A 15382-nucleotide genomic window follows, 5' to 3' on the forward strand; every position below is an offset into this window, starting at 1 on the left:
AATCCGAGAGCTCTCTGACTCGTCCATAGACAACAATTTAATTACCACTGTCAAGGTCCAGAAAGGTACTAAAGACATCGTTAAAATAGTCCACATGACTGCAGTGGTTCAACCTTACATTTCTCATTTTGGTGTGTAAATGTATTCAATTAATCCAAGTCTACAGTTGTGATCCACACTCAAAGTTCTTTTAAGCACTTTATTGTATATTTAATCAGTGAGCTGAAACGTCAATGTCAATAAAAATCATTAAAATATCTCTTCTGTGCCCACATTCTTCATCACCCACAGTTACACAAGCACATTAATAACCACATAATCCCTGATCTCATCAAACATTATGTTCTTATTTGAAGTTTACATTGTGACATACTGCTATACTAGTTGAATAAATAATACAGACAATGCTATTACTATACAAATAATTGTCAAAAACAAATCACATACAACTCTTTTAGTTATTAAAATGTATGGATTGCTTTCTTACTGTGGGCACCCACAACACAGCTAACAGCATTTTATTATCTTACATTGACTAATATCGACATATATTACCATGAATTACCACATTATAGTAAAAGATTATCAGAGTGTAAAAGCTTCTTGTGCTTTTCTTTGTGCACTACAGAGTAAAATTAAATCAATCACTTTTATATGTTACCCAATGAGGGTGTGATTGAAACCCACTCCCTCTCTTAATAAGGTAGAAAGTAGCTACTGCTTTATCTAGTATTTACATGCCTGTTTCCAAACCAGCATGCAGATCACTTGTTGTTATATACAACATAAAAACATTTATGAGTCCTTCAGTTAATTATTGTCTTTTTTGATATTATTATCTTATGAAATGGCCAGCTTTGCCACCCCTCCTAACCAGCTGAGCTCCACGTGCTTCTTGTTCAGTCTGGGAAACAGTATCAGCAGTTACTCGGACATTTTACTTACGTCGGCTCATCTCAGAAGAGTGAAATCAACTACAGAGTGAAGAGAAGATTTATTCCGGTAAAACAACAAATTATAGACTTACACTGACTATCTGACTACCTTTATACAGATGCCTATTCTCTATAATGGTTGGTAGGGCACTTTTGTAAGTGTCTTTGGAAAAGAGGATCTGCTAAATGCCTTAAATGCTAATGAGCTGTTTGTTATATAGGATAATTTCTGTTTTTAAGCTCTAATAGAGTTATTCTAGTTGATGACAGTAATTTAATGGTAATAACTACTATTGACATAAGCTCATTCATAGGTTTTTCAACAATGTGAAGACCACATTTATAATAATAAAAATCATGAATATATAATATTTTAATAAATAAATGGGAAAGTTTGTTTACATAAATCTATTTTATAATCATATTATTTACATGTCTCAATTTACTATGATTTTAAACAGGTCAGTTTCAGATTCAGAAACAAGAATGTCTCAAACTGTCGTACCCCTGACCTCTTCGACGCTTGTCATCCAGTTTCAACCACCAACACAAACAACAGCAGCTGGAACTGGGACAAATGCTCCTGTGCCTGTTTATGTACAACAGTCAGCAGGAGTTTCACCTCTTCATAGAATTCAGCCGTTTCTGAAAGGCCAACCAAAAGCCCTTGGGGTGAGAAATTGATCATACACACATAAAAATCAAACAATTATTTGGGTTTATGTCAGTGTGAGGTAAGGAAAGTACATGAATAAATTACAAAAAATGAGTGGTACACACATGAACAAAGCATTCACATTATTATTTTTTTTTTTTATTATTGAAGAATGTGATCCAATGCCTTGGTGACAATGCAGGAAATACAGAAATATAAGATAAGGTTTATCATTTACAGAGTAAAATCATAAAAAATTGTTAGTGTATCACTCTCACAGTCACAGAGAAGAATGTTTTAGGAATTGCAAACTATCAAAAAATGTAAAGTAATGGACAAATTTTGCTCATTCATAAATCATGCAATGAGAGTACCTGGATATTTTTGAAGTACAAGCATAAGTCCATTTTTAGTACAGCTGCTAAAAAGTGTATGTTGTACATTTCATAATGTTCCCCAAAACTTTTTATCGGAGTGTCTATTTACACTAAGTGCAAATAGCGTCCCTTGTTGACAAATGCTATTTACACTAGCTCCGCCCACCAATGTCTGGTTGGGCCACTCAAGTTTTAAAAAAAGACCAACAGAATTCAGTGTCCTCAGTGGCGCAACAGTAGCGAGTAAGGCTTGCAGCTCTGGCGTATAACATGATCGAGGCGGGTTCGAATCTGCCTTTGGCCAAGCTCGCATTTATTTTCAATAAAAATTAAAATAATGTTCTAAAAGTGGAAATAAACTGCAAACGAGTGTTTAATAATATTAAAAGTCTTTATTGGGTAGGGTTAGGGGAAGGTGTAGGGTGGGTTTCATTCTCCCATTAAGGCAGCATCCATTTAATAATTTTAATAAATATAATCATTTACACTCTATGATGTTATTGCATCCTGTTAACCCTCTGGGGTCTGAGGATTTTCGGGGCCCTGAAGAAGTTTTGACATGCCCTGACATTTGTGCTTTTTTCAGTTGTTCATAAACATATTAATGGAAAAAGTGTCATTACACTGTATTCAGCACGAACTAGGCTACAATAATATGTGAGGAACATGTATGTACATGTTTGTGTTTTTGAAGGAATAACGTTTATGCGTGGTTATTGAAAAAACAAAAAACTTAAGTCACTGAAATAAAGCCAAAAAAATATATATTAAATCTGTGTTCACAAGACTTCAGGTTGTAGACTAGAGTTTTTTCTTCAAAATGATGTAAAAATTATCCTGCCTACACGTTCAAATAAAACAATATATTGATTTAGTTTTTGTAAGACACTTTTTGTCAAGAAACACAGTATGCGTGGAGGCATGAATCATCATGAATAATGAGGTAATTCACACCTGAGAAGACAAAAGAATCGCATAAAGACCTCTAATGACCTGCATAATAATGAGCCCTTTCAGTCAGGTAGGCTGTGAAAAAACCCTCTGTGATCACGTCTCAAGCTCATCATGGTGTATATCAAACATACAGAAAAAACAGCAATACTGTGAAATATTATTACAATTTAAAGTAATGGTATTCTATTATATACTTTAAAATATAATGTATTTCTGTGATGCAAAGCGTCTGAACATTCATGTTACCTCTATAGCATTTCACATAGCCTTTTAGCTTAAAAGCATGCACATTTGGAGAAATACTGATGGATTCTCATAGGTTTATGTCAATTTTCTATACAGAGTAGTATTTATTTAATATTTATTGTCATCACTATGAACGCTGGATACTGTGTTTTCAATTCATACTTGCAGCCGGAGGGCGCTCTGTGCACATTTAGTCCACAAATTACTCTAAAGAAGAACAGGACATTCCAGGAAATAACGGCATGTCTTTCAGAGGTCTCTAACCATGGCTTTAACATGGCTTTAACATACAGATAAACACTTTTAAGTGTCTTTACTCAAGACAATAAATACATGATTGAGACGATGTATACATGTATTGCCTCAGAATTTGCATCTGAATATCGCTAGCTCCGTGGGCGTGGCCGCATTAGCGGATAATGAGCTGAATCGCGGACTTCTGACATGTGTCTATTTTCATACGGATTACATAAACACAGAATTTTTGTTTTCGATTAAAAGAAGATATTCCACAGATTAAAATGGTGTGTAACTCTTAATTGTATGTGCAACACTGACAGAGTATTTTGAGTCTCTTTCACACTGGTAAGAAAAAACCGAGGTGGTATCGCCGGCGTGACCGCCGACCCGAGGGAGTTAATGTACGAAAATCCTGAGGTGCAAATACTATCTGCCAATATAAAGTATAGATAGCATCTAATTACTATTTACTCTTATTGCAAAGAACTGATCATTTTACAGTGCATCCGGAAAGGATTCACAGCTCTTCAGTTTTTCCACATTTTCTTATGTTACATCCTTATTCCAAAAGGGATTAAATTCTTTATCTTCCTCAAAATTGTACAAACAATACCCCATAATGACAACGTGAAAGATGTTTGTTTGAAATCTTTGCAAATTTATTACAAAAAAAATAAAATAATAAAAAATAAAAAAATCACATGTACATAAACATTCACAGCCTTTACTCAATAGTAATTCCAGCCTCAAGTCTTTTTGAGAATGATGCTAAAAGCTTGGCACACCTATTTTTGGACAGTTTCTCCCATTCTTCTTTGCAGGACCTCTCAAACTCCATCAGGTTGAATGGGGAGCGTCGGTGCACAGTCATTTTCAGATCTCTCCAGAGATGTTCAATCGGGTTCAAGTCTGGGCTCTGGCTGGGCCACTCAAGGACATTCACAGAGTTATCCCATAGCCACTCCTTTGTTATCTTGGCTGTGTGCTTAGGTTCATAGTCCTGTTGGAAGATGAACCTTTGCCCCAGTCTGAGGTCCAGAGAGCTCTGGAGCAGGTTTTCATCAAGGAAGTCTCTGTACATTGCTGCATTCATCTTTCCCTCGATCCTGGCTAGTCTCCCAGTTTCTGCTGCTGAAAAACATCCCACACCATGATGCTGCCACCACCATGCTTCACTGTAGGGATGGTATTGGCCAGATGATGAGCGGTGCCTGGTTTCCTCCAGACATGCTATTCAGGCCAAAGAGGTCAATCTTTGTTTCATCAGACCAGAGAATTTTGTTTCTCATGGTCTGAGAGTCCTCCAGGCAGGCTGTCATGTGCCTTTAACTGAGGAGTGGCTTCCGTCTGGCCACTCTACCATACAGGCCTGATTGGTGGAGTGCTGCAGAGATGGTTGTTCTTCTGGAAGGTTGTCCTCTCTCCACAGAGAAATGCTGGAGCTCTAGGAAGAGTCCTGGTGGTTCCAAACTTCTTCCATTTACGGATGATGGAGGCCACTGTGCTCACTGGGATCTTCAATACTGCAAAACATTTTCTATAACTTTCCCAGATCTGTGCCTCGATACAATCCTGTCTCGGAGGTCTACAGACAACTCCTTGGACTTCATGGCTTGGTTTGTGCTCCAACATGCACTGTTAACTGTGGGATCTTGTATAGACAAGTGCGTGCCTTTGCAAATCATGTCCAATCAACTGAGGCCCCATCCACACGGAGACGAGTTTAGCTGTATACGCAAAAATTTTGTATCGTATAGGTGTTTTGTCTAGACGGTTCCGGCGTTTTCAGAAGGTGAAACCGGGTCCCAGAGTGGATAAATCTGAAAACGACGCCTTTGCATTTTCGTGTGTACAGCCAATCCATATATTTTGTGAAACGATGTCGACGCTAGTCAGACACCGCTAACAGCACAAAACAACAACAACAGCGTACTACATGCTTGTGTTCGCGCTGCAGAAGCTACCGAGCCTAAAGCTTTATTAAAATAAAGCTTTATTTCGAAGCTTTACTAAGGTTTGTATACAGCGCGCAAGGTTTATGCGCATGCTCCAAGTCTTATTCTTTGTTTTTAGTGTATCTCTATTGTAGAATTGCCAAATTTTATATTGTTTTAGTTACTTTATAAAAGACTTTATTCCTTCACAGACTGTAGAGATAATGATTGGTCTGTGGACTCTCCTGTTGGGAATCGTGTCTTCACTTCATGCAGCATCCACCTTTGTCTATAGTGGTATTCCTTACTGGGGATCTCTCATCGTAAGAAACAATTATACAATTAAGTGTTGTGTCTTTTATAACACAAGTTACATATTCCAGCAGAAGTCTTGATTTGTGTCTTTCTCTCTGCTCTCAGTACATTATCGCAGGCTCACTCTCCATTGCTGCAGAAAACAAACTGAATTCACCCTCCAGTTTGCGTTTGGTATGTACACAACACGTGTCATTTTTAGGGCTTGAAGCACCGGAAGTACTTGAAACCTATTGTGTTTGTACTGATTTTTTTCTTCCTTATTTTTCTTCTATAAAAGTGTATGGGCATCAGTGACCATAATTTGTAGACAGCTCAAATTGTCAGTGTCATGATCCTGGTGGTGTGTCTTGTGTTTGTATTGACTTTTATGTTGAAGTGTTTTCTCTGTTCCCATTTGTTTCTGTGTTCAGTTCCTGTTTCCCTTGTTGTCTTGCCTGCCTTGTTTGTTACCATAGTTTAGTGAATTAGTTCATGATTGTTTGTGGTTTGTCTGGTGTTGTGTGCACACATTTGTTTTACTTCCTGTTGTTTGGATTAGTTTTATTAAATCTATTTTATGTTTTTTTTTTTTCTATCTACAGGTGAAAGGTTCACTTGGAATGAACATTTTCAGTGCTGTAACTGCAGGCACTTCTTTTCTCATAATTTCAATTGATTTTGCTGAGGCAAAGTATAACGTATGTCACCAACTTTTATATTCACATTTATTAATTACAGTAAGATCACTGTGTGGTCAGAACACTTGTCAAAAGTCAAGCCATAATCTGCACTCATCCGTCCAATCTTTTTCCAACATTTCAGAAGTAGTTTATAGATCTCTTACTATTACTGATCATTTACAATGTAAGAAAGCATTGTAGATTGTAGATTCTGAACTGCTGATTGTACCAGTGTGAGTGCCAACTATCAATTATTTTGTAATTACTTTTGTGCTAATGTTGAATTCTCTCTCAGACTCTCTTCCTTGGAATCAGTAGTGTATCATTGATATTCGCCATCCTTGAGTTTATCATCTCCATCTGTCTGTCAGCATTTGCCTGTAAAGTCACCTGCTGCTATTCTCCACAGGTGAGTGATGTGTCAGGTCAGGGGTTCCCAAACCTTTTTTGTCAGCTGAACTCCTCAGATATGCACATATAATGGATTTGGTTTTTTTAAGGGTGTTCGCACATTTAATTACCAAACGTTAAACTTGCAGCACTTGCACAGATAGAGTTGGTGAGAAGCAGCATTTACTGTGAACCGAGACACTTTAAAAACATGGTATTATAAGCTGCACACATGTACATGATCACAGTACAGCTTTTCACTCTGAAACATGCAACTACTAATTCAATGGAGTCAGTTTTTCCCTACTTAAAAAATTTTGTTTCAAGTTATTTGTCAGGTTTTTGTCCTTAAAGCACTTTTTCTTGCAACTACTTTTCTACACATCCCTTATTCTAAAACATCATTTTAGAGCTAGTAATGGAGGTTTGAGCCATTGATATGCAGAGATTAAACATCTGTGAATTACCCGAGTCTGTGCGTCTCTCAACAGTGTTCAACGTCTCTACTAATAGCAAAACTCCAAGTTTAAATGCTTCAAAAACAGCAACATTACCATCTACTGAGAAATGTCATGTGGTTTTTCAGTTGTGACATTATTTTAAGAAACCCAAATGAAAGCATAAGGTTTCACACCAGGACATTTCAGAAGGATTTCTGTCTTTTGCTGTTTTCTACTTCATTTGAAGTACAATGTCTATAAACCTGTAAAACTGAAACTGTCTGCCAGTGTCGTTGCACATATTAATGCTTCTTGTGCATTTTTCCAAAGGTGCCGTTTGTTCCACAGGTTTTACCTTTTGGGCCCAATCACTTCCATAATCTTAACAACCCAGAGGTAAGAGAAGCTTGTAAGCCCAGTTAAATTAGACTATGTGTAAAATAGTACTCAAAAAAAGAAGGCTGATCATATAGTTTTTTTTCCTGCAGATATCTGTGGTCAGCAACCCTTCAATGCATCACCTTCCTGCCGAAGATCCTCCACAATACAGTGAAATTAAATAATGAATATTAAAACAGAGTTGAGGTGGGACACATGAGTTTCCCAGTGATTTCCTGTCCATTATCTCCAATGTCCTTTCATTAAAAAGAGAACATGACAGCAATAATAAAACAAAATTTAAGTCACAAATGTGTAAACAATAACAATTCAAGACTAGATACTATTTCATGTTTTCCTTTCTTTAATGAAGTAAAGAAATTTGCCTAATTATCAATGAAACCGAATAGATTGTTTTGAACAACTAAATGCTTAATACAGTATAATCTGTAAGAATAAAGTATACAGAATATAAAAATGACTTATTTATATCTTTTTTTTTTTTAACCTTTCACCTGTATTTAACCAGACAAGTCACTTAAGAACAAATTCTGATTTACAACAACAGCCTGGCAGGAGAATATCAATCTCCTGGAGGACATACAGACATATATCTCATTAAAACTTCATTAAAACAACAGTAAGGGAACTCATGCTGGGTCGAATGACGCTGTGGGAACACTGTGTGATTGTCGTGAAGCACATGCGAAATCAGTCCAATGGTGTGACGAGACATCAGAAGCTGGTGATGTCACAGACCAGGAAACTATAAAGCATGATGAAAACACTGAAGCGATAGCTTCCGTTTCTTCAGCAAGCGCCATATATGTAATCGTTTGTCTTATTTGGCGTTGTCCGTCTACCCACTCTATATATTATCATGGTGACTAAACAGGAGCAGTTTAGACCGTGTTCATCCCTGCCCTCGTTTCAATACGGGTGGGGATACACAAGACCACAGATGAATAGAGTACGAGGAGGAGAAAAGAGGCAGCAGCTCACTGTCCCACACAAGGGAGAGGCGACTCTTGGAGTTGAGTCAGAAGAGACAGAACTTGCTTCCGAATAGACGTCGCTTGAGGATCTACTAGGGGACTCTTTCTCTTAGACAGAAAAGTCCAGCAGCGGGATTGAGAGGGAAATTAATCTCTATCCCACTCAGTTGCTGCCCTCTGAAGTGGTGGAGAGAAAACAGCTCTAGATATCCTTTGCTATCTCCACTTGCCAAAGCATACCTTTCCATCCCTGCTACCTGTGTTCCAAGTGAGCGTGTTTTTTCAACTGCAGGAGACATAGTTACTGCCCAAAGGTCTCAACTGCTGTCAGAAATCGTCAACATGCTTATATTCTTGAAAAAGAACATGACCATATCTGTTCTGTGTAGTTTATTTATCTCTTTTTCATGCTTGAAGAAAAAAATAGTTTCTGTTTGCACTTTTAGTTTTGAGAGAGCAGTACTTTGATTATGGATGCTCTTATTGTTTGCATTTAAAGCGTTATTTATATATTTATTTTATTTATACTGTTTATAATTTTTTATGCTCGATTTTTGGAAAGGAGATAGATTTGTCATGTGAAATCGTACAGGGAAAAGGCCAGTCGGTAGAGTTTGTGGCAAAACATTTTGCAGTGTCTGCATGTTCTTTACTGCATAGAATTCATTAAAACAGAAGTAAAATGACATTCATTACAAGTTGATATCAAAATGCACCTAAATTGTTTTGCATTTTGTGATTTTCAGTTGAATAAAAGACTTTTCCATTCATATATTTAATCATTGAGGATTTCTTAAAAATAGTGTAAAAATTTTGTTCTCGTGAATCCAATCTCATGTCTCGTCACACCCCTAGTAATGACACTTTTGCCATTCATGTTTATAAGCTACTAAAAAAAGCACAAATGTCAAGGCATGTCAAAACTTCTCCAATACAGATTCAAAGAGCTCTACATGATCCCAGCCGAGGAATAAGGGTCTTATCTAGTGAAACGATTGGTCAATTTCTAAAATAAGTAAAAAATTATATACTTTTTAACCACAAATGCTCATCTTGCACTGCTCTGCGATGAGCCATGCATTACGTAATCATGTTGGAAAGGTCACACGTGACATAGGCGGAAGTAGCGCGGTAGGGTGAAAAACTAATTTTCTCCAACTTCAAAATTGTCCAACATCGTTGTTTAACATCGTACCATTTTTTGCATGTTTGCTTTGTAGGCACTGGATTGGTACTTCCACCTACGTGACCTTTCCAACATGATTACGTAATGCGTGGCGCATTGCAGAGCAGTACAAGACAAGTATTTGTGGTTGAAAAGTGTATGTATGTATGTATATATATAAGAAAATGACCAATCATTTCGCTTGATAAGACCCTTATTCCTCATCTGGGATTGTGTAGAGCCCTTCGAAGCTGCACTGAAACTGACATTTGGACCTTCAAACTGTTGGTAGCCGTTGAAGTCCACTATACTGTATGGAGAAAAATCCTGGAATGTTTTCCCCAAAAACCTTCATTTCTTTTTGACTGAAGAAAGAAAATAAAACATCTTAGATGACATGGGAAGTGAAGATGTGCTCTTACGAGTGCCCAAGGTGTCACCTGATTTAGAAGCTTTGTCTGTTGTCTGAACAAGTTCTTATTTGTTTGGAACAAGTACCATTTGGCAATGTTTTTGTGAGGGGAAGACATACATGGCTTTGCACATGGGCAGTGCCAAGTACCAGCCGTTGAATTGTATGTGACCATTACTCTCCCAATGAGATTATAGTAATGAACAGTAGGCTCATGTATGGATAGAGTGATTTACTTTTGAGATTTACCTAATGCCACCAACTCTGAAAATAAAACATGAGCTGTCTGAGCTAATTTTTGTCTTTTCAAACAAACTCCCTTCTTTTACTCTCCTATGAATTTAAGCTTGACCATCTCATCAAGGACACTTGCTTCCAGGTGCTCCTCAAATGCTGTGTCAAAACAATAATCCAGTGAACAAAAGTGTTCACAGAGACTAAATGTGTGTCCACTCCGGTGAGCAAGTTGCCGGTATTGGCGACACTACTCTAACTCACACCTAACATAATGAGTTTTACCCTATGTCTTTCTCTGTACATGAACTGGTATAGTGAAACCATGATCACTTCTTTGAACTCCTGACAGTCCATTTAAGGGATCAATACACACTGGAAAGATGTGACTCCATTGTAATATCTTTCAAATGGTCAGTATGTTTTCTGTTAATGTGGATTATCTGTAATGAACTGCTCCAAGACACAAATGGTTGAGGATCCAAATGCAGTGTTTTATTGAAAGGATAATCCACAATCGTAGTCCACAAACAGGCAAAAGGGTCAAAACACAGGCGGGCAGTCCAAACAATAAACACAGAACAAGGCAGGGTGGCTTTGAGGATTCAGGAGGCTCACCATCTTCATCCTCATCAGCCATCTCCTGTTCTCTTGTTTGGCTTACAACAAAAAGAGCAATTGCTGCTGAATCTAACAATGTCATTTACAACACATCATCATAATCACACAGCTCTCTCTCGTCACGGGGAATTTCACCCCTTCAACTCTTCAACAAGCTCCAGCTGAAAACCCCATGATCTAGTCTCTACTCTGCCTCAGCAAGAGTAAGACACGAACCATTAGGTGCAGCTGCCGGTCAAGTCAAGTCAAGTCACCTTTATTTATATAGCACTTTTTACAATGTAGATTGTGTCAAAGCAGCTTTACATTGATAACTGGTACATTGTTTGGCTGCACAGCAGCTCTTAAAGAATAGTGTCAATGCAGGCAGATCAAAGCACTGTTGAATATCAAATGTCAAGTCAAATGTCAAGTGTCCCCAACTAAGCAAGCCAGAGGCGACAGCGGCAAGGAACCCAAACTCCATCAGGTGACATTAGGTGGCAGACAAGTGGCAAATTGGTGTTAAAATGGAGAAAAAAACCTTGGGAGAAACCAGGCTTAGTCGGGGTGCCAGTTCTCCTCTGGCCAACAGTGCTTTGTTACAATTCAGGTTGCTATCATAAGTCCAATAGGATCGCAACATTAAAAGTATTTATTTCAGTTCCATCCAATTGAGGATCACGCCGGTATGGACGGTTGTTGAGGAACTGTGTCGTGGCTGTCGTGTCGATGAGGCCCTCACAGTGGATGATCTAGTTGACTCAATCTCTGCTGATACGTCAGGGCTGCGTTGTGGTCGTGTCAAGGTGCAGGTCCTTGGTCTCACCTGGATACGGCCCGGATCCGGTTGAATACGGTGAACCTCGGGATAAACAGAAAGACTAATATTAGCGTAGATGCCATTCTTCTTCTGATGTAACGAGTACATCAGGTGTTATAGGAAGTGTTCCCGGTTCCGGCTGACCTAATTTATGCAGCCTAATAATCCTTTAACGGATTTGAAAATATAAATTGGTTATGTGTATGCCAGGTTAAAGAGATGCGTTTTTAGTCTAGATTTAAACTGACAGAGTGTGTCTGCTTCCCGAACAATGCTAGGAAGATTGTTCCAGAGTTTAGGTGCCAAATAGGAGAAGGATCTACCACCTGCAGTTGATTTTGATATTCTAGGTATTATCAGCTGGCCTGAATTCTGAGATCGCAATAGACGTGAAGGACTATAATGAATTAGGAGCTCGCTCAGGTACTGGGGAGCTAAACCATTTAGTGCTTTGTAAGTAATTAGCAAGATTTTAAAATCTATACGACGTTTAACAGGAAGCCAATGCAGTGTTGACAGAACTGGGCTAATATGGTCATACTTCCTGGTTCTAGTAAGAACTCTAGCTGCTGCATTTTGTACGAGCTGTAGTTTATTTATCAGGCGAGCAGAACAACCACCCAGTAGAGCATTACAGTAATCTAGCCTTGAGGTCATGAACGCATGAACTAACTGTTCTGCATTTTTCATTGAGAGCATATGTCGTAGTTTAGATATATTTTTAAGATGGAAGAATGCGGTTTTACAGATGCTAGTAACATGGCCTTCAAATGAAAGATTGGTATCAAAGAGCACACCCAGTTTCCTAACTGACGACGAAGACTTAACAGAGCAGCCATCAAGTGTTAGACAATATTCTAGGTTATTACGTGAAGAAGTTTTTGGTCCAAAAATTAGAATCTCTGTTTTTTCTGAATTTAGTAGTAGGAAATTACTGGTCATCCAATTTTTTATATCAGCTATGCATTCCGTTAATTTTGTGAATTGGTAAGTTTCGTCAGGGCGCGAAGAAATATAGAGCTGAGTATCATCAGCGTAACAGTGAAAACTAACGCCATGCTTCCTAATGATATCTCCCAAGGGTAGCATGTACAGAGTGAACAGCAACGGTCCTAGTACTGAGCCTTGTGGTACTCCATATTGAACTTGTGATCGATATGACATGTCTTCGTTTACTACTACAAACTGATAACGGTCAGATAAGTATGATTTGAACCATGACAATGCAATTCCACTAATGCCAACATAATTTTCGAGTCTATTTAAAAGAATATTGTGATCAATAGTGTCAAATGCAGCACTAAGATCCAGTAACACTAATAGAGAGATACAACCACGATCTGATGATAAGAGCAAATCATTAGTAACTCTAATGAGAGCAGTCTCAGTACTATGGTACGGTCTAAATCCTGACTGGAAATCCTCACAGATACCATTTCTTTCTAAAAAGGAACATAGTTGTGATGATACTGCCTTTTCTAGTATTTTTGACAGAAAAGTGAGATTTGAGATCGGCCTGTAATTGACTAATTCTCTAGGATCAAGTTGTGGTTTTTTAATAAGAGGTTTAATAATAGCCAGCTTAAAAGTTTTTGGTACGTATCCTAATGATAAAGATGAATTGACGATATTGAGAAGAGGATCTATGACCTCTGGAAGCATTTCTTTCAATAGCTTAGTCGGTATAGGGTCTAACATACATGTTGTTGATTTTGATGATTTAACAAGTTTAGACAATTCTTCCTCTCCTAAAGCAGTAAATGAATTGAATTTTTCCTCAGGGACACTACAATGCACTATCTGACACGATACTGTAGTAGACGGTTGCATGGTTATTATTTTTTCTCTAATATTATCAATCTTGCAAGTAAAGAAGTTCATAAAGTCATTACTGCTGTGCTCTTTGGAAACATCAGAAGCTGAAGCTTTATTTCTTGTTAATTTAGCCACTGTATCAAATAAGTACCTAGGGTTGTGTTTATTTTCTTCTAAGAGTTTTGAAAAATAGGCAGATCTAGCAGATTTTAAGGCCTTTCTGTACTCAATCATTCTTTCGCTCCACGAAATACTTCTAGTTTTGATTTCTTCCAGCTGCGCTCCATTTTTCTGGCTGCTAACTTTAGGGCCCGAGTGTGCTCATTGTACCATGGCATTGGATTAATTTCCTTAATCTTTTTTAAACGCAAAGGAGCAACTGAGTCTAATGTGCTGGAAAAGACAGAGGCAATAGTTTCTGTTGCAACATCGAGGTCTTCTAAGCTGTCTGGTATGCTAAGGCGATGAAAATGATCAGGAAGATTATTTATAAAGCAATCTTTAGTGGTAGAAGTGATGGTTCTACCATATTTATGGCATGGAGGCAGTTTAGCCGCCTTGACTAAATGTAGTATACACGAGACTAGATAATGATCTGAGATGTCGTCACTCTGCTGCAGAATTTCAACAGCATCGATATCGATTCCATGTGACAATATTAGATCTAAAGTATGATTACGACAATGAGTGGGTCCTGACACATGTTGTCTAACACCAATAGAGTTTAGAAGATCTGCAAATGCCAATCCTAATGCGTCTTTTTTATTATCTACATGGATATTAAAATCACCAACAACAAGGACTTTATCTGCAGCTAGTACTAACTCTGATAGAAAGTCAGCAAATTCTTTGATAAAGTCTGTATTGTGTCCTGGTGGCCTGTATACAGTAGGCCAGCACAAATGTCAACTTACATAATGTTACGTAAAGTACCATAGTTTCGAAGGAATTATATTTGAAAGACTTCTGACTAATACTGTAAATATTACTATAGATTACAGCAACACCTCCCTCTTTGCCTTTCTGACGGGCATTGTGTCGATAATCATAACCTTGAGGACTAGACTCATTTAAAGTAATGTAATCGTCCGGTTTTAGCCAAGTTTCTGTCAAACACAGCACATCTAGATTATTATCTTTGATAATATCATTAACAATAAGTGATTTTGAAGAAAGGGATCTAATATTTAACAACCCGAGTTTTATCATTTGTTTAGCATTATTATCTCTATTTTTTATTTGTTGAACATCAATTAAATTTTTACCATTAAATGGGTTTGGAAGTTTTTTGTTTTTACTAATTCGGGGTACAGACACAGTCCTTCTCCTCTCGAGGAAAAGACCAGAACAGAGTGGAGTATTTTACAAGTAAAACACACAATAAAAACAGACAAGATCCCACAAGAACTGCCTGTACATGCTCTTTTGTTTTCATAAAAGACAACGTTATAAGTTATGTATGTGATCAGATGTCAACACTACGGGACATGGATGCACACACTTCCTGAAACGTTTGTTAGACATAATTTGTCTTACCTTAGTATCGGTTTGATATGGCTTGCTTTCAAACAAAACAGTCCCTGAAGATGAAAAGATACTGACTGGTTCTCTAGGCGCTCCTTATATACTGTGATGTATATAATGATGACGTCATAGGCTGTCGCCGGCCAATAGGATTGTCGTGAGTTGATATTATTTTCAGACACCGGTTCACGAGGAGGCGTTCCCCAAAAGCATTTTCGAATGCAGTGTTGAGTTCCCTTTCGAAAGGGAACTATATTTTGTTCTAATGTATGTATGAGATTTGGTTAA

General features: G+C 37.8%; 2 protein-coding genes across 18 annotated transcripts in view; one reads left to right on the plus strand and one right to left on the minus strand.

The window, feature by feature from the left end:
* The window catches only part of LOC127511220 (uncharacterized), a 120069-nt gene that overhangs the window by 65588 nt on the left and 39099 nt on the right, over window positions 1-15382 (minus strand). The gene's annotated exons all lie outside the window — the stretch shown is intronic.
* Window positions 1-15382, plus strand: part of LOC127511244 (membrane-spanning 4-domains subfamily A member 4A-like) — a 72345-nt gene that overhangs the window by 23123 nt on the left and 33840 nt on the right. For 3 of the 15 annotated variants that reach the window (XM_051892045.1, XM_051892044.1, XM_051892054.1), the window contains exon 7: window positions 7479-7544. The exons of 4 other annotated variants lie outside the window; for them this stretch is intronic. In XM_051892045.1, the coding sequence (XP_051748005.1) occupies window positions 7479-7544 (66 nt within the window). Of the gene's footprint in view, window positions 1-875; window positions 1003-1396; window positions 1608-6613; window positions 6728-7478; window positions 7545-7636; window positions 9336-15382 lie in introns of those variants that run through there. 8 more of the 15 variants (XM_051892043.1, XM_051892051.1, XM_051892048.1 and 5 more) reach the window with 7 other exon arrangements.

Source organism: Ctenopharyngodon idella, chromosome 4 (assembly GCF_019924925.1).
Source record: "Ctenopharyngodon idella isolate HZGC_01 chromosome 4, HZGC01, whole genome shotgun sequence".
Lineage (NCBI taxonomy): Eukaryota > Metazoa > Chordata > Actinopteri > Cypriniformes > Xenocyprididae > Ctenopharyngodon > Ctenopharyngodon idella.